The sequence below is a fragment of the Artemia sp. Qi Xiang Cuo genome, chromosome 14 (genome assembly GCF_049724085.1).
Source record: "Artemia sp. Qi Xiang Cuo chromosome 14, ASM4972408v1, whole genome shotgun sequence".
Lineage (NCBI taxonomy): Eukaryota > Metazoa > Arthropoda > Branchiopoda > Anostraca > Artemiidae > Artemia > Artemia sp. Qi Xiang Cuo.
Genome location: NC_142807.1, coordinates 59,619,768 through 59,640,769, shown reverse-complemented (window position 1 = coordinate 59,640,769; position 21,002 = coordinate 59,619,768). Strand labels below are relative to the sequence as shown.

At 35.2% G+C, this 21,002-nt stretch overlaps 1 protein-coding gene across 1 annotated transcript in view; it reads right to left on the bottom strand.

Annotated features, from left to right (window-relative positions):
* LOC148944706 (uncharacterized) overlaps positions 1–20,780 on the bottom strand; it is a 50,045-nt gene extending 29,265 nt beyond the window's left edge. Inside the window, exons 1-2 of the mRNA XM_089100077.1 lie at positions 20,651–20,780; positions 8,529–9,077 (exon numbers count right to left, since the gene is read on the bottom strand). Coding sequence (XP_088956203.1) covers positions 8,529–9,069 — 541 coding nt within the window. The 5' untranslated portion in view covers positions 9,070–9,077; positions 20,651–20,780. The remainder of the gene's footprint in view (positions 1–8,528; positions 9,078–20,650) is intronic.
* Positions 20,781–21,002: the final 222 nt, after the last annotated feature.

The window sequence follows — 21,002 nt, the reverse complement described above, 5'->3', positions numbered from 1 at the left end:
CAGGGGTGATCATATTGACCCAGTGGTCCTAGAATTTCGCGGGAGAGCTCATTCGAACGGAAATTGAAAGTTCTAATGCCCATTTTAAATGACAAAAAATGGAGGGCAACTAGGCCTCCTCCCGCGCTCATTTTTCCTCAAACTTACCCGATCAAAATTTTGAGATAGCCATTTTGTTCAGCATGGTTGAAAAATACAATAACTATGTCTTTAAGGATGGCTTAATCCCCTACAGTCCCCGGGGGAAGGTCTACAAGTTATGAACTTTACCCAACGTTTACTTATAGTATTGGATATTATGAAGTATACAGAAGTTTTCAGGGGGGATTTTTTCTGGTAGTTGGTGGGGGTGGGTCGGGTGTTAAGTGGGAGGATCTTTCCATGGAGGAAGTTTTCATGGGGGATGGGACATTGCTATGAAGGGGGCGCCAGATTTCTCAGCATTATTTAAAAAAACGATCAGAAATTAATTTTTTTTTGTACTTTCATCAGAGCTATTTATTGTAATTAGCGGCCTTTGTGATTAAGGGGTCATTCTTAAAGAACTGGAACAAAATTTGAACTTAAGCGTAAAGAGCGATGTATTGATTAGGGGGTGAACTCCCTACTAGACGTAATAAAAATATACGAATTTAGAAGTTCGTTATGTAAGTTAATTCGTAAGTTACGTCAGAACAAAATTTCGAGAAAGCCCTTTAGCTAAAAAAAATTACAAATTAATATACAAATTTCGTTTTAATTATTCATGTACGGTGAGCCAAAATCAAAGCTGTATTAATTCAAAAACGTTCAGAAATTAAATAAAAGAACAAGTTTTTTTTAACTGAAAGTAAGGAGCGACATTAAAACTTAAAACGAACAGAAATTATTCCTTATATGAAAGGGGATGTCCCCTCCTCAATGCCTCGCTCGTTACGCTAAAGTTTGACTCTGTCTCGCAACTTTATTTTTTAAAACAATAAAACACTTTAGCGTAAAAAACTTGTTTTTTTTAACTTTAATTTCGAAAAAGGACTGAAAAAGAAAGCACTGACAGGCCAAGTTCTTCATTAAAACTTCATCATTAGGCCATCAGGGCAAGCGGCATAATTTGCTATGGGGCAGGGGCAAATGCCCCTCCTAAATCGTGGTTCCCCCCTCCCCCAGATGATATTTCGTTTCTTCCAAAATCGTGTCAAAACTAAGATAAACCTGCATAATTCAAGCATCAACATAAACATCAACAGTCAAGCATTAACAGATCAGTTTTTTTTACTACATATTTGCCTTCATAGTATTATAAAGTACCTTCATAGTACTTTTATAGTACTAAATAATACGTTTATGGCATTAAATAGCTTTCTTTTTAGTTTTTACTGTCATTTTCCACTTGATTTGAGACAATTGGCTCCAACTTTGCCCCCCCCCCCCCAGAATGTTGACAAAATTACGTCATTGGTCAGAGCCAAGTCTGCCCCGAGAAACCACTGGGGGGGGGGGGGGTTCTGAGCCCCTCTAAAAAAGCTCGAAATTCCTTATACATTCCTTAATTTTCGGCAACCAATTGCAGAAAGACATAAGGTTATTTACCCGTATCTGAACTGAGAATGTTGATGAATAATCCAATTTTGGGGGGAGAGGGAAAATTCCGATGTGAATTATATATATATATATATATATATATATATATATATATATATATATATATATATATATATATATATATATATATATATATATAGAGAGAGAGATATAAAAAAAAAAAAAAAAAAGAGAGAGAGAGAGAGAGAGAGAGAGAGAGAGAGAGAGAGAGAGAGAGACACACACACACACACACACACACACACACACACTACTAACAACTCACCGCAGCACCAAGCCACCTGGAGGCCAACACAGCTACGCACGATCCTCCTCCACCCCAATCTATTCAAAGCCTCCCTTTTTACACCCGCCCACGAAGTTCCCATTTCCTTTAAATCTTTCTTTATGACGTCCTCCCACCTAAGACGGGGACAACCTGCTTTCCTTTTAGCCCTAGATGGTTGGCCGAAAAGAATAATCTTAGGCAATCTGTCATCCTTCATCCGTACAACGTGCCTTAACCATCTCAACCTTTCTTTCATTATAGCCCTAGAGAGCGGTATTGAATCACATTTTTCGTATAGCGTATTGTTTGAAATACGGTCAGTCACCAGAACAATCCTTAAGCAATTTCTCTGGAAAACATCTAGCAAATCTTCATCCGCTTTTCGGAGCGTCCATGCTTCAGAGCCATATTTGACCACTGTCATCACTGTAGCTTCTAAGATTCTAATCTTGGTTTGCAGACTTATCTTCCTGTCCTTCCAAACTATTTTTAACTCTGAAAAAACACCCTGAGTCTTGGCTATTCTACATTGAAAATCTTCACTCATCCCACCGTCTTTACTAATAATGCTACAAAGGTAAGTGAAGCTGCCCACCTGATCAGTCTTTTCATTACCCAGAGTCACCTTTTCATCTTCACTTATTCCTAGCCTTACTGACTTAGTCTTCCTAACATTAATTTTCAAACCAATTCTAGCACCCTGAACTCGCAAAACCTCTAAAACTTCATTCATTTTGCTCACAATTTCATCTAGGATGCTTAAATCATCAGCATAATCCAAGTCCAGGAGACTTTTTCTCCCCATTTGATTCCGTGGTCTCCCATTGCCTTTCCTCTGCTCCTCAAGACAAATTCCATCAAAATGACCCACATAAAGGGGGATAAAACACAACCCAGCTTAACTCATTATTTAATACAAAACCAGATGCTAACCTCATTTCCTACCTTAACTGCAGCAGTGTTATTCTCGTACATAGCACTAATCACTTTAAGGTGTTGGTCTGGTATACCATACAAGGATAAAACCTTCACTAAAGCTCTTCTTTCAACAGAGTCAAACGCTTGCTCATAATCTATAAAACTGAAGACTAAAAGCATTTGAAAAACCAGGTACTTCTCAAATCTTGGCGTAAGAGTAAAGGTTTAGTTAATTCATCCTTTGCCTTTTCTAAACCCGCATTGTTCTTCTATTAAGAATTTGTCTACTACATCTCTCAGTCTAAAGAGTATTATATTACTAAGCAATTTACTACATACAGAGACCAGACTAATGCCACGATAATTACCACACTCACTTTTATCACCTTTCTTATAAAGTGGCTTGATTAAGGTTTTCCTAAAATCGTTAGGTACTTCCCCTTTTTCAAAAATCATATCCATAATCTTCAGTAACTTATTTATAACCTCAGAGCCACCATATATAATAAATTCATTTACCACCCTATCAGCACCAGGAGCCTTATTATTCTTTAATCCTTTTAGTACTGTTGCTAATTCCTCCTCACAAAAGAAAATCTCCCTTCACATCCAAAGTATCACAAACTTTTTTATTTTCCTCTATATTTTTTCCTGCAACTCTATCTCGGTTAAGCAAGTTCTCAAAATGTTCGACCCATCTCTCTTTAGTTTTTTCCTTATCGCTAATTGCGACCCCATTCCTATCTTTAACTGGGACAAGTCCGGATTGACTCCTCCCTCTCAATTTGTTAACGTGCCAGTACAATATTTTACTATTATGCCGTCGAGCTGCATCTTCCAGATCCTCGGCAATTTTATCCATGGCCTCCACTTCACACCTCCTATATATATATATATATATATAATATATATATATATATATATATATATATATATATATATATATATATATATATATATATATATATATATATATATATATATATATATATATATATATATATATATATATATATATATATATATATATATATATATATATGTGTGTGTGTGTGTGTGTGTGTGTATGTGTGTGCGTGAGTTATATATATTAGAAGCACCAGGGGCATAATTTTTCGTGGGGCAGGGAGGCAACTACCCTTCCCGAACCTCGGTATGACCCACCCCCCCCCTTCCAGCTGAAATTTAGTTTCTTCCAAAATCTTGTCAAAAATAAGATAAACCTGCATATTTCAAGCATCAACAGAAACACATCAGTATTTTTTAGTACAAATTTACCTTTACAGTACTATAAAAGTACCTTTATGGTACCAAATGGCTTAATTTTTGGTTTTTACTGTCATTTTCGTTTGATTTTGGAAGATTGGCTCCAGCTTTGCCCCCCCCCCCAGAATTTTGACAAAATTACGCCACTGACAAGCACACGGAAAAAATCACGAAAATCAAGATATTTCATTGGAAATGGGCCGTAAGCTCATTCCTTCTGCGTTCACAGCTATGCAAGTTCTACAGACTAGGCAAATACGTGTGATTTTTTCTTTTTTTGGAGGGGGAGGTTAGTACAAACAAAACATTTGAGAATTGGAATTAGAAGCGCACAGATATTTGGGAAAAATTAGGATTTGATAGGAAGTTAGGTCCCTCCCCCACCCCCATATCCGTGCCTAAAGTAGAAGTATAGCTATAATTAGAAGTATAGCTATATATAATTAGTATAGCTATAATAAGGTACATTAAGGCCAAGACATTCATATTTTCTCAGGTCTCAGTCTTTTTAGTAACTAAATTTCTTTCCTCAATTTCTCATGGCCGTCCAGAACAAAATAGGGAAAAGAAAAAATATGAAAGAATTTTGTACGTTTCCTTCCATTCTTGCTAAATAACCCTGGATTTGTAATTAGAATATATTTTCGGTATTTGAAACTTGGGATTGATTCAATTCCTTAACTCCTTTATTGCTGTTCAATCCATTCAACCAAGAAGTCATTGAAGGAGGTAAAACGACCTGAATGTAGCTGATCCTTTTAAAATGGGACACTAATGGAGGCTGAATTAGCTTGTCGGCCAACAGCATTGCTATATAAACGATTTATTACTTTTGTACAGGTGCTGTTTCAAATCGGGTATCTCTAACAGCGGGGTATTGGCTTTTGGGATCCTAACCTTTTAGCAAGTTGTCAAAGGCATTGAATACATGAAAGTTAATTGACAAAAACCATTTGTTGTAGGACCAAAAATAAATTTACTTTCGCATAAAAATGAAGAAGAGGTTAATTGTTGAATCTGGGTGTATAGAATAGCGGTAGATTCAGAATTTTTTGATAATGGGGCAAATGTTTAGAATTTTGCCAACTTTTCTTGCTCGATAAAACCATACAAATGCTGTTGCGTCATAAGAATAAAGGGTACTCTTCTATTAAACAGACTCTTTTATATAGTGCTAGTTTGGTTAATGCTACTGAAATAAAATAAAATAGGATGAATATATAATAGTTTAGAAACAAATTTGGGCTTTATATTTGTACATTAGGGGGGGGGGGCAAAGCATAACATATATTAAATACGTGACCTACCCTAACCTAACCTAGGTACCTCCCCCCCCAAAAAAAAAACAAAAACAAAAAAAACACTTTTAATATCTTATACGCAATTAAAACCAACCTATATATTGTATTTCTCTACAGCGGTGTCTTGAATCATCCCGTAAAAACGGGTTTTTCGTCACATCTACAGTTTGACATTCCATATAGACTAGATAAAAGAGTCCGTTTAATAGAAGAGTACCGAATAAAGTACACCCAAGCCAAGGGGATCACCCTCTTTCTGGATCCAACCTCAGCAGGTTCGGATTGACATTCCGACCCCCTCCGTCCCTGTCCAGCGGACATGAAAAATTAATCTTAAAATTAGGAGTATCATTTGTGGGCTTTTCTTGTTTGTAGACTTTTGTAAGCATTTTAGGCTTTTTATGGGCTTGTAAGCATTTTAAGCTTTTTCTAGGCTTTTAGGCTTTGTATAGACTTTTTGTCGGCAATTTGTAGGCTTTTCCAAAACTTATATGTATGTATATCTGAACCCTTGTTCAGAAATGTATATCTGACTTAATGTTTATTTTCTTATTATGTGCATGAAAATCCCTGAAATATTTATAAACATAATTGCTCCCATTTTGCAACATATAATTAAATAAAGAAACATGTTTTTTCAACTGAAAATAAGGGGCAACACTAAGAATTAAAACGATCGGAAATTATTCCGTATCTGAAGGAGGTTACCCCTCCCTTCTCAATATTTCACTTTTCACGCAATTTTTTTTTGTATTTCTAAAAATGCTTCACTTTCTAATTAAATGGCCCTTTTATTTCAGGAGTTTCTCTTAAACAATCGGAACAAAAAGTCAAACTTTAGTGTAAAGAGTGAGGCATTGAGGTGGGGGCATCCCTCCTCATATACGGAGTAATTTGTTTTCCGTATCGAATTGACAGGGGTTTGGCTACCTAAACGGTAGCAGACTGTTCTCCCGTGGAAATTTCCCCTATGGAAAATCCCCCTCCCCTATGTAAAAGATTCTCCCAACAATTTCAACCCCCTTGAAAATTGCCTCTGGACAATTTCCCCGGGTCATCTTCACATGTAAAATTTAATAGGCAAAGAGAGAGTAAGACAAATACAAAGACTTTCGCAAATTTCTCCTGGAAAGTCCCCCCAGAAGTTTTTCTTCCTACAGAAAATTCACCCGATGGAAAATCCCCCCCCCCCCTCCAGAAAAATACCTGGATAATTTCTAATAGCATATATTATTCGTAAACAATGGGCACATTTTATAACTTACAGCCCTTTTCCCAAGGGCTGTGGGGGTCATAATTTACCCAAAGGGGTAGCTATTGACCCTTTAAACTGTGCTGATCAAAATGAGCTGACCAATGGCAAAATTTTGATCGAGAAAGGATGGGGAGTCAATTCACCTTTAGGGAAAAAAGGTGAAGGAGGAGGACTTAAAAGACCCCCCGTCAAAGATTTTGTTATTTTGACGTAAATCCCCCCTTTGTGAAGCATCCCTCTCCCACTAAAATTCTCCTCCCCCCCCCCTAAGAATATGACGTAGGTATGATTGAGAACAAAGCCTATTAAGGTTCTATAACTGTGTTTCAAACCTGGCACAGCGAACGCTTGTTGTAGATTTGAAGCCATAAAAGTTTATGTAGGCTACATAAGATATGTTGTTGGTTTTTGTTTTGATTTATCGCTAAATCAAACAGTTCGTGGTAATGAACTGTCAGTAAGGAGCGACCCGGCTCAATAGTAACCGAAACTCTCAAAAACGAAATTTTGATACCAATAGAAACATCAAAAGAATTGGATTTTTATGCTGATTTCAAATAGGCCTATATAAGTTTCATCAAGTAGTCCTACCCATCAAAAGTTACACGACTGAGAAAATTTGCCTGATTTTTGATAAAAGGGGTCATAGAACCTTAATGAAAGTCACCCCATCAGATTCAGCATATCAGAACCATACTGTAGAGGTTTCAACCTTCTATCTACAAAAATGAGGAATAAAGGATCAGAAATTAAATAAAAGAACAAAACAAGTTTTTCAACTGAAAGTAAGGAGCAACATCAAAACTTAAAACGAACAGAAATTATTACGTATATGATTTGGTTCGCGCCCTAATCAATGCCTCGCTCTTTACGCTAAAGTTTTTTTTAGTACTTTCATAAGACTTATTTATACTAACTTACGGCCTTTGTGATTCAGGGATAATTTTTAAAAAATTGGAACGAAATTCGAACTTTAGCGTAAAGAGCGAGGTATTCAATAGGGGGCGAACCCCCTAATATACGTATTAAAATATATGAATATATAAGTTCGTTACGGAAGTTAATTCGTACGTTACGTATATTTATTACTAATAAAAACGTTCGTCAATAAAATTAAAGAACTTTCGAAAAAGCCATTTAAACAAAAAAAGTAAAATTAATAGGCAAATTTCGTTGTAATTATTCATGTACGGTGAGCCAAAATCAAAACCTGCATTAATTCAAAAACATTCAGAAATTAATTTAAAAAAAACTTGTTTTGTTCGTTTTAAGTTTTAATGTTGCTCCTTGCTTTCAGTTAAAAAAAACTTGTTTTTTTGTAATTAATTCCTATCCAGAACGAAGAATAACCACGTGTTGTCGCATTTAAAACTAATTCGAGCTACTTATAAGAGTTCTCGGGGTTTAAGAAGCATATAATCATTGATAACTATTTACTGCATAAGAGTGTGGCGGGTAAAAGATACCAGCTAGTTGTGGCTGGCTAGCTCTAAGACTACTTGACATACCCACCCTACACAGACTATATAATAATACACACCCTTACAAGAGCCTATAAATTTCCATGAATTATTGCAGAGGAATCAATTGGGAGGGGTCTGTGTCCCACTGAATTGTTTTGCTCCCCTTAGATTGTAAAAAAAAAATACCCTTTTGGGGTATTTTCATTGAAAAAATACTTTTTTGGTGTTTTCATAGAAAAACGGCACATTTTCCCCCTCCTTCCGACACTGAAAATACATCCCCCTGACTAAAAATATATTCCCCCCTAAATTATCATGAATTGACCCCAATGAATTATTGTATAGTGTCCTTTTCTAAATCCATGGCTAAAAAATTGCTGCCATGGATAGCATAATTCAACAAAATCTAAGGAATAATATATAGGCTAAATATAAATCCATATAATTTTTGTAGAGAAAAAAAATTAAACACCTACCAGGTGGCAATCGGTATAAAATCATATCCAACTGCTCAGAAACACTCGCCATGCCATAGATGTCGCTGGGTTTCGTAGTATTAACATGGGCACTGTCTATTTCTATAGTTCTTTGGGTAGATGAACAACAGTCAATTTGAGTCTTAGACTGGCATACATGACATGAAACAGAACAATAGCACTTTCTAGGTCTGAGGTAGTTGGTTTTGTCACACACTTTGGGCTTATAACGAGATAATGCACACTCCAGAGCCTTGCGCAGTTTCAGTATTTGCTCTTCACTTGAACAATCATGCGGTATCTCTTTTACCTTTTGCAAATCATAATCTGCATATTCAGGAACATCAGGTGTAGCACAAAAACTCTTGTAACCAGAGTCATTTGTATTTGTCCCTGCATATCCGATTGAATCCACGTCGGGCTTTCTGAAACCCCAGCATCTTGATTGAGGGTTAGAACTATGTCCACTATCGTCATATTCATCAGATTCACTTAAATCTTTTATAGCACTAATTATGTCAAGCAAGGGATTTTCAGACATTTTGAATCCTGAAAAAGATGTAAAATTGTCAGAGATAGGACATTTTTTGCACAAAAACTTGAGTAACTACAAAAACTAACTGGAGGCCCTACAATTCTTCGAACAATGTTTTATTTGCGCGTTTTAAAGCATCATTAACATGATGATCCCATTTTAAGTCGCTTGAGATGGTAACACACAGTGAATTCATAGTGCTAACTGATATTTCAAGAGGGCATGGGGAAGTAAAAAGAAGGGGGAGTCTCAAGAAAATGAATTGTAAATATTATTGATTTTAAAAGGTTGACTGTCATATCGTTAGTCGCAGCTTCACCTGATATTTGTTCCAGGATATCCATTTAGTCTACTTTTTAGATTTTTGAAACAAGACTCTAAGACCGTTAGATCATCATCAAATTTTCATCTATCAGACAAGTTGACACCAAGGTTATTTACCATTGCAAGAAATAAAATTGGACCTAAGAGGGTTCCTTAGGGTACTCCATTGTAAATTAGGAGATCAGAATATACATTAAGGTCTTTGACAACTTGGATTCTATTAGAGAAAAAAGACACAATTATTCTAATTAGGGTCAGCTTGAAATTCATTGGATAGTTTTTCTGCTTAAATCAAAATCTTTTTGCAAGTCCACTGAAATAACATTGAGCCAGGTATTAGGTTTTTCAAGTGTGCTACCTAATGTGTCCATGAGGTGAACAATATAGTGGGTCGTAGATGTGGAGCGTAAGTTTCGGAATTGTCTTTGGTCAACATTTGGGATTATTTTTACTTTCATCCACTCTGCTAAAAATCTTTCATATAATTTAGAGAAACCGGGAGTAAGTGTAATGGGGTGGACACCCTGAAAATCTTGCTTGTTACCTTTCTTTTTCACGGGAGTAGCAAAATCTAATTTCGAACAATTTGGGAATTTACCAGATGAGGTAATTTTATTAAAACGTATGGATAGAGATTTTGAAAGAATGTCAGCAAAGGCTTTCGGAGTATCAAGCGGACAAGGACTGCATTTTCATGTTCTTAATTTTTGTTTCTACGTCTAGGGCGAGATAAAGGGGAAATTTAGAGAGTTCAAACTAAGAGGAGTGTCTAAACCGAGGGGAGAAAGGCTGTGTACTATGGAAGAAATGGAATTGTTCAGATCATTGGCAGAAACCGAGGGTTCTTTGTGGGGAAGGAAATTGATGTTATTTTGTGTTTCCCCACAAATTCTTTTTATTCTATTATACCATTATTTAGCTTAGTAGAGGATAAATCCTTGATTTGATGCTTATAATATGAAGAAGCAGATTTACGTATCTCTTTTTTAATGTGTCTATGAAGTGCGTAAGTTTCGGATGTTTTACCATGCTTCAGTAAATTCACTTTAAATCTAATTCATTTTTTCAATTGACTTGTGATGTATGGTGAGTCGTTATATAATATTTTCACCTTTCTCTCGGGGAAGGAGTTTGTGTATTTGTTTTAATCAGCTTCTGAAAGTTAAAAACTTAATCATAAATCTCATTGTTCCCATGACAGACGACCAGTTTTCATTTTTGATCCAAAACTGAAAATCAAAAACTACCCACTATAATTGGCCGATAAGAGAATTCAGAAACAGAGAATGTTTGGTTAAAACTGAAGAGATTTCATTGGTAAACAAACATGGTAGATTCCCCCTAAAGGGAACAAGGAATGGCGGGCAATAGAAAGTAACGCATTTGTGTAAATCAAGTCAAGGGTAAAATTGCCTTTATTTGTTGGCATTTTAACCAACAACTAGAAAATTGGCATCACATACCACAAACAAACTGGCATTTGGGTTTTTACAGAGGACAGAGTCGGCACCACAGTGTAACTGTTGGTGAGTGCATTCACTTTTAGATTTCAATTTTCCATATTTTTATATCAATTTTCCCTAAAATTCTCTGTCTTTAGGTCTGATTTTTCCCTATTTTTCTCCCTAGAAAGAAGGGATACTTTGCTTTATATTTCCATACAATCCACTTAAAATAAACAGAGCGCAGCATCAAATTGTTATTTTTTGCTTCAGATAATGATATATACAACCTCTTTTACACTACCGAGGACACATTGATGAAGTTTTAATCTTCGTTTTTCAACCAGTAATTGACTCTAACAAGTGAGACTGGTGTGACCTTCTCGAGACTATTTTGGATGTCTGTTTTGTTTAATTGCAGGAGAATAAACAACTGCTGAGCTGGTACATTATTAAAAGATAAAGAGAAGATCGGTGATATGCGCTTCCGCAATTCCGGGTACTTGATTTCGCCACTGCGAGTCTCCAGACTAAATATCTTTATACAGTACTGCTCAACTGACAGGTCTTGAACTTGGGCATCTCCCAAATGAAGCTCAGTGACATCAGTCATTGCCTGTGACCTCCATTCTGCGTCCATTTTCTGGAGGCAACACTTTTTTCATAGAACAGGAAATCTCGCAAGTAGTGGCCTTAGAGATTTTGGCTTCCAATTTCTTAAATTCCTTGGTTCAACCAAAGTCAAAATGTCATAAATTTCGTCTTCAAACTTGAAACGGTCTTGGATGTGCTTGATTAAGACTATATAGTATTTTCAACAAGACTGGTAAAAGAGATCAATATTATCACTTGGCCCTTGAGCATCTACGAGTCCTTGCATTGAATTGGTTGCAGCTATTCCCATATATGTCTGGTTTCAAGGCAGGTACTCACTTGAAAGGTAAGGATCCAGTTCGGTAAACAAAGCAACATTGCGAATATAGTCCAGTTTCATGAAGTCAGACGCAACATCATTCACATGTTTGCTGCCAATTACCCTTAGGGAGTAAAGAACTGGAAGCTCAGATTGAAAAACTTTTTTGAATTCATTGGAGAGGCCAAGAAAGTAGTCCATGAATTCAAGGTACGGCTTTGTCAACTTGCTTTGTACTGTTGACAATATAAGGTCATTGCTTGCAGTTGGATCGTCAAACGTGGTTTCTACGAAATACTTAGCAATAGTAAACCGATGCTCAATAAGCCTCTTTATGCAGGTCTGAAGGGACAACCAACGGGTCTCTCCTGGTGCAAGAATTGAGAGTGCTTTGCATTGAAAGAACTCCTGAAATTCAGCTTACTTATCTCGCCTGGAAGCGCTTCTGAAAAAGCGAGCATAGATATTTTGCCCCAAGTCTTCTAGTGTCTTGGGAAGTAACAAGCATGCATAGGATGAACATAAGTGAATAAGATGGCATGAGCATTCCACATTCAAGATATGGGGCACCATGTCTTTGATTAGCGTTGAAGCAGATCTATTGGATCCAAACATGACGTTAGTAGTATTTTCACAAAAATCCAACATTATTTTGACAGGGAATCGAGTTTTTTTCAATGACTTGTTTGATGCAGTTAGTCCGACCCTCAGCCGAGCCATCACTACCAAAACTTCGACAGGAGGTTTAAGATCTTTTTCACTAAAAATACTACAATGATAGCTAGCTGCTTATCAACAGTACAATCAGTGGTCTCATCAATTATCACAGAGAAGAAATTAGTTTTGAGCAAGCTACTACACAACCATCTAACTGGTTGTGTAGTACCAAGGAAAAATTATGTTGCAAAATGTTTTTACCTTTCTGTTTACCCAGAGTGATAAATGCTAGGGCCTAGTCTTTTGGAAATAATGTTCTTAGGAGAGGGATCAGTGTGTCTACAAGACGTAAGGGCAGATTGTGCCCTGCGAAAAATATGCAGATGTGCTGCTCAATTCCTTTGGAATTACTGTTTGCAGTCAGAAGTTTTTCAATTTTGCCACTGCCAACCTTTGTCTCAATTTCATCGCTTGCTTTTATATGCTGCTTGGTCAGAGCATGCCTGGTGAACTCTGATTTCCCACAATATATATACTTGAAACAAAACCTACAGTATGGTACATAAGTCTTTTTCTTTGACATGTTTGACACTGGTAACTGAAGTCACTTGTCAAGTAACTGATATATATATATATATATATATATATATATATATATATATATATATATATATATATATATATATATATATATATATATATATATATATATATATATTGTAGACAGGTTTATATTCTGCAAAACCTAATTTACGTTTCGGACCGTCGTCTTCTTCTGAAAATTCTTAATTCTGTTACCTTGCCGCATTATCTGTACATTGCACCTTTTTGGAAATTATTTAGAAATCAAGATAAGTCGAAAAAAAAAAATCAGCTTTCTTTCGTTTTATGAAATATGTTTTACGTTTCCCCACATTGACCCGCAATTCTTATCTTGTAAGAAATTCTAATATTGTTGACCCGATTGCTACCATGCAAATGCAAGTTTCCAAGTATTATTCCTGTTTATCAAAACTGAATCATCTTTGGACACCGGTACTGACACAGTTATCTGTTGAAGCTGTGGTGTGTTTTAAGCGTTAAATTTGTGTTTTTAATGTTTTAAGTTTTATTCTTTTGTTCCTTTTTTATTTTTGCTCCGTCTTCTTGTTTTTCGTATGAGGGGTTTTCAAAAAGATAAAGAATCACTGTTGGTTTTTAAGTTTTAATTTCGCTCTTTGCTTTATCTGAAAAAAAAAACTTGTTTTTAAATTTAGTTTCCCGCTAACATACCACTTTTTTAATTTAATTTCTGTACCTTTTTAATAAATGTGATTCTTGCTCCATGACGACCTTTCTGAGTCCTTATCTGGACTAATTATCATTTTCGTAATATAAATCATATTTAAATTCATTTAACGTCAATTCATATTTTAAAGAACATGATACCTGAATCAGCTCGAAGGTGTCACTCGTTTAACTTCTTCAAAATTGCAAAAAATTGGCATCTGTTACCTTTATTTGTCAAGGATTCACTGTCAATTTACTTAGGCCTATTGATTTTTTCTCCTTATGTGATCTTACATTCCTTATTATCCATAACGCCTTTTTTCTTAGTTACGTTGTGTTAAGACTCGTGTGTCTCCCCCCACTTTCGAAAACAAAGGAGCCTTTGTGGGGATTATAACGTCATACTTTTAAACGTCATGATTATAACGTCAGTATAACGTCATGTATCCATGCTATGTTTTGTTCAATATGAATAAATCTTGTCTTAATATCATTCTAAGGTTACCCTTAATAGGAGGACTGATGAAAGTTATAAAATTGGACATAAAATGTACTATTTAAGGCTCTGCCCCCCCCCCCATTGCACCCATAAAAAGATCCACTGGTCTTCTTCCGTAATAGCTGACTCTATTTTACACTGTGGTAAACGATTTTAACAAGCCTCAATTGAATTAGATCAGTTAAATAAAGTTTTAAAATAATTGCCAATATCTTGCACAGAGCATTAATACGAACAGAGCGCCTTCGCGAGGCTTTGTGGCCTTCGAAACAGGAAAGCTTATTATATAATTTGTCGATAACTCTAAATCAATGATTCGATAATTTTATCTCAAAATTTTGACTCAAAAGGATTTAGGCCCTCTTATGGGTAATTGTTATATTTTGTCACAAAATTGAATATTATGCCACTTTAATATGGTGCAATCATTGCTACGTGAAAACAGAATTGTAACTTACAATTCCGCTCAAATAAGACCTCTCCCGATATTCTAGAATCCTTGGTGCTATTCAATCACCAATGGAAACAAAACAAACAAACGAATAAACAAATAACATACTTCGGTATCGTCCTTCTCGGAAAAAATATAAATTTTCATTATTTTTTAAACAAGAAGTAAAGTTAAGTTAAGTTAAGAAGTAAAAGTTAAAGTTAAGTTAAAGTTAAGAAGTAAAGTTAGGCTAAACCTAATGAAATATACCAAAATATGATGAAAATATAATACTTTATTAACAAAATTGTGAAAACTACAGCAGAGAATTATAGAAAGCAGGCCGCCCAGAACGCGTTATATTAAATACCTAACCTAAACACCTCTAAATGCTAAATTTTAGTTAAAATATACCTGCATGTATACCGTTTATCTCGTTTAGGCTAAGCTGATTATCACTATGTCGACACAAAAAACTGGCTTCATTACAGTTCAAGAACAGAATGTGGTCGCTATAACATGTAAGTATTGAAATATCTTCAAAGACGTGCTATAGCAAAAAGAGGTATATTTCGGAATTGTTAATTTCATGCTTATTGTTCTAGTTTTATTTGTGTTATTGATAATTCACCCCAGAACCCCTCTAATGGTTTCATATAGCCTTAGGCTACACAAAAAATAACCACTTTGATTGAGTTTTTACCTTATAATATGCAGCAAGCATAAATGAATCCTATATTGATGTTTTTTTTTCCATTTTTATCTGTTTTGAATCAGTTTTCATCAATTATCATGTTAGGTTTTTTGTTATTTTTACATAGCCTAGGACGATATTGAGATCATTAGGGAGGTTGGGGATGAATTGTTGAAAACGCATGAAATTAGTATGAAATTAGCAATATAAAAATGTGTCTCTTTTTGTTGTAGCATGTTTTACCTTTACACCATTACAACCTTTACATTTACATTCCGTTGCTACGAACTGGGGATTTCGGAAGTCCCTTTATACTAAGCTCTGTTAATTTGTTTAAATCTATAATATTTTCATGGCCGTATCCAGGATTTTTTCGATGGGAGGGGCTGCAAAATGATTTTTTCGGGGGGAAGGGGAGGGGATGTACACAAAAAAACACATAAGAAATTTGTTTATATTCATTTTTATTACTTTTTACGAGTCGGACAAACATTTCGGGGAGGGGGAATTCAAACCCCCTAACCCCCCCTGTATACATCTTTGTGTATTTTCCATTTTTAACCAACTGATAATGAGAAATAATACAAAACTTTAATGTAAACTAAGTGCATCGAGGGGGGCGGGGGGAAAGACGCAAATTTGACGGTAGCAATTGTGATATTTGGATAAAGATGCAGATGGTGAGGTGAATAGCACGTTCAGCTTTCATTACGCAAGTTAATCAAAACTTCGACAAATTTAGCCTAATTAGCCTAGCTCGTCGATTTTCGTAATTTCTTAACCGCGAACTGGTACAAGGTTAAAAGATTTTTGCAACTCACCTTATGAAAAAAATAGATACTTATTTAGAATCCAGTAAACACGCGAGAAAGACCGCATCGAAATCTCAAAGATGCTGTATGAAAAGTAGATATTCGCTGAATTGTGAGTTAATGCTTATTTAGAGACAAAGATTTTAATTTTAATTCTTTTTGGGTTGAATGAGCAAAACAAGGTACATCGGGTAGGTTAAGTTAGGAATTTAACATTTGATCTGCTTTACCCCCCCCCCCTAATGTGCAAATAAAAAGCCCAAATTTATTTCTGAACTACGCTATTATATTTTCATCCTATTTTGTTTTATTTCATTTGCATTAACAAAACTTCACTTATCGTGTGACTACTGGATTCTTAACAATATATATATATATATATATATATATATATATATATATATATATATATATATATATATATATATATATATATATATATATATATATATATATATATATATATATATATATATATATATATATATATATATATATATATATATATATATATATATATATATATATATATATATATATATATATATATATATATATATATATATATATATATATATATATATATATATTTACAAAGAATAATATTTTATACTAAAAGTTTAGTTATTTGTTTGCTTATTTCATAGACAAGAAATTCAGTAAAGCATAGTATAAGGCAGATCACGGTAAAATTCCACTTTAGCTACTTTTGACTGTCTTGGAAAGGGGTTAGGTTAGGAAAATACAACTTTCAGGGATGGGTCTACAGGCTAAAATATGTCCCAAGAAGGTATTTTGAAATACCTACCTCCACTCTTTCTCCCTCTAGTGGGTCCTGAAATTTGCCTACATGACAAGTGTATGAACTTGAAATTTTGACAAAACAAAATTTTACCTTAATTTTAAGTTATCAGTTTCTTCTTCTGTGGCTTTAGTTCTGAAAATGCAATTCCTGTTATTTGGATAGAATTTTAAACCATATCAATGTTCTTTTTTCAAAATCTAGGAAATGTATTTGTATATCTTTAAAACCTTATAAATTAGGATTGAGCAAAGATGTGGAGCAGAAAACAATTTTGTTGTTCTTCATTTAAGCAGAAGATCTATTTTGCAAGGTTTCACTTTCATGACACACAGTTTTATAAAGTTCATCAAAGGTCATGACCCTCTACGGGGAGAAGGAGTGGAGGTACGCACTTCAAAATAGCTTCCCAGGACATACTTTGGCCTGTAGACCCATCCCTGGAAGCTTCATTTTTCTAACCTAACCCCTTTCCAAGATAGCCAAAAGTAGCTAAAGTAGTATTTTACCCGGATCACAAATAGGAGAAAAAGAACTATTCCGTGCATTCTCCATTCATTTCTCCTTCTAAATATTAAATTAAAAAAAAACAAGTTTTTTTAACTGAAAGCAAGGAAGGACGTTAAAACTTAACGAACAGAAATTATTCCGTATATGAAAGGGGCTGTCCCCTCCTCAACGCCTCGCTCTTTACGCTAAAGTCTGACTTTCTCACAACTCTTTTTTTTAAACAATAAAAGACTTTAGCGTAAAGAGCGAGGCGTTGAGGAGGGGACATCCCCTTTCATATACGGAATAATTTCTGTTCTTTTCAAGTTTTAATGTCGCTCCTTACTTTCAGTTAAAAAAAAACTTGTTTCTTATTTAATTTCTGAACGTTTTTGAATTAATGCAGGTTTTGATCTTGGCTCACAGTAAATGAATAATTAAAACAAAATTTTCATATTAATTTACTTTTATTTGTTTAAATGGCTTTCTCGAAACTTGTTTAATTTTGTTTACGAACGTTTTTATAAGTAATAAATGTACATAACTTACGAATCAACTTACGTAATAAAATTCTATATTCATGTATTCTCAATGCTTATATTAGTACGTTCGGCCCCTATTCAGTACCTAGCATTTAAAGCTAAGGTACAGATTTTGTTCCAGTTCTTTAAAAATTACCGCTTAATCACAAAGGTCGTTAATTAAGCTCTTATGAAAGTACTAAAAAATCTCTGGCTTAAAGAGCGATGTGTTGACTAGGTGGTGAACCCAATAATATATGTAATATTTTCTGTTCGTTTAAAGTTTTGATGTTGCTGCTGTTGTAGTTGAAGAACTTGCTTTTTTATATTTAATTTCTGATATTTTTTTAAATAATGCTGGGAAGTCCGGCGTCCCCTTCATAGCAATGTCCCTTCCCCATGAAAACTTCCTACATGGAAAGATACTCCCACGTAACCCCCGACCCCCCCCCCCCAATACCAGGAAAAATCTCCCTTGAAAACGTCTGTACTGTATACTTCCCAATAACCAATACTATATGTTAACATTGGGTAAAGTTCAAACTTTCATCCCTCCTTTCGGGAACTTCGGGGGATTAAGTCATCCTAAAAGACATACTTGTGATATTTTCGAACATGCTGAACAAAATGGCTATCTCAAAATTTTGATCAGGTGACTGTGGGAAAACAATGAGCGTGGGAGGGGGCCTAGTTGCCCTCCATTTTTTTGGTTGCTTAAAAGGGCACTAGAACTTTTAATTTTCATTCCAATGAGCCCTCCCACGATATTCTAGGACCACTGGGTCGATACGATCATCCCTGTAAAAAAAAAAAAAAAAAAAAACAAATAAACACGCACCCGGGATATTTCTTCGGCCAAAAAATAGAAAATTCCAAATTTTTGCAGATAGGAGCTTGAAACATCTACAGTAGGGCTTTCTTATACGCGGGATATGATGGTGTGATTTTCATTAAGGTTCTCTAAATTTTAGGGGGTCTTTCCCCCTTTTTTTAGAAAATCAGCCAAATTTTCTCAGGCGCGTAACTTTTGATGAGTAATCAGCATTAAAATCCGATTCTTTTGATGTATCTATTTGTATCAAAATACCGTTTTCTAGAGTTTCGGTTACCATTGAGCCGGGTCCCAATAACCAATACTATATGTTAACATTGGGTAAAGTTCATAACTTTCAGCCCTCCCTCTGGGGGCTTCGAGGGATTAAGTCATCCTAAAAGACATAGTTATAATATTTTCGACCATGCGGAACAAAATGGCTTTCTCAAAATTTTGATCGGATGATTTTGGGAAAAAATGAGCGTAAAAGGGGACCTAGTTGCCCTCCATTTTTTTGGTCTCTTAAAATGGCACTAAAACTTTTAGTTTTGATTCTAATGTGCCCTCCCACGATATTCTAGGACCACTGGGTCGATACAATCATCCCTGTAAAAAAAAAAAAAAAAAAAAAAAAAACACACACCCGTGATCTTTCTTCTGGCAAAAAATGGAAAATTCCACATTTTTGTAGATAGGAGCTTGAAACCTCTACAGTAGGGTTTTCTGATACGCGGAATATGATGGTGTGATTTTCATTAAGGTTCTATAATTTTTAGGGGGTCTTTCCCCCTTTTTTTAGAAAATCAGCCAAATTTTCTCAGGCGCGTAACTTTTGATGAGTAATCAGCATTAAAATCCGATTCTTTTGATGTATCTATTTGTATCAAAATACCGTTTTCTAGAGTTTCGGTTACCATTGAGCCGGGTCCCAATAACCAATACTATATGTTAACATTGGGTAAAGTTCATAACTTTCAGCCCTCCCCCTGGGGACTTCGAGGGATTAAGTCATCCTAAAAGAAATGGCTATAATATTTTCGACCATGCGGAACAAAATGGGTTTCTCAAAATTTTGATCGGGTGACTTTGGGAAAAAATAAGCGTAGAAGGGGACCTAGTTGCCTTCCAATTTTTTGGTCACTTAAGAAGGGCACTAGAACTTTTAATTTCCGTTCCAATGAGCCATCCCAGGATATTCTAGGACCAATGGGTCGATACGATCACCCCTGGGGAAAAAAAAACAAATAAACACGCATCCGTGATCTTTCTTCTGGCAAAAAATGGAAAATTCCACATTTTGTAGATAGGAGCTTGAAACCTCTACAGTAGGGTTCTCTGATACGCTGATTATGATGGTGTGGTTTTTATTAAGGTTCTATAACTTTTAGGGGGTCTTCCCCCTTTTTTCGAAAATCAGCCAAATTTTCTCAGGCGCGTAACTTTTGATAGGTAAAATTAAACTTGATCTTATATATTTGAAATCAGAATTAAAATCTGATTCTTTTGATGTATCTATTGGTATCAAAATTCCGTTTTTTAGAGTTTCGGTTACCATTGAGCCGGGTTGCTCCTTACTTACAGTTCGTTACCACGAACTGTTTGATAACACTAGCTGCCATTGTAATATTGTCCATGTCTCATACCCCCAAAGAGGACATATATAGTTTTAGACTATATAAAGCCTTATATATAGGCTTAGACGGATTTTGTGGGTTTGGCATTATCCTCATCAACATTTTGAAAAGACAAAATGGTACTGTTCTATTAGCTGGGAAACACGCGAGACGGCCATTCGAGAAAAGCAAAGATCAAATAGATATTACCCAGTAATTCCTATCTGACACTGAATGAACAAGGAGTTTCTCACTCCTGGAACTATATTTGCAGACCCCCTCCCCTCTCTTTAGAATTTGAATTGTACCTTGTAGGTAATAATTTAGCAGGGGTATATTCCAATCTAAATCCTCTTAAACTCCAGTCTCTGTTTAATCACCATCCATTTCAACTTAACAACTAACCAAGGCTAGCTTCGGGTACAGGGCATACCGCAGTCCTATCGTTCTACCTGCGGGTAGGTTACACAGTGGGTAGTTCTCTCTACGACAGAGATTCAAATTGACGGCGAGATGACACGAGCTACTGATGGATGAGGGATCGTTGTTGTCTGACGAATGTTGTATTTTCAGTGATTTTAAAAACTACAACTTATTTTTCTCAGATTAATGTGTAAATTTTTTTAGAAAATTAGTTGAATTAATATTTATTTTAGCAAT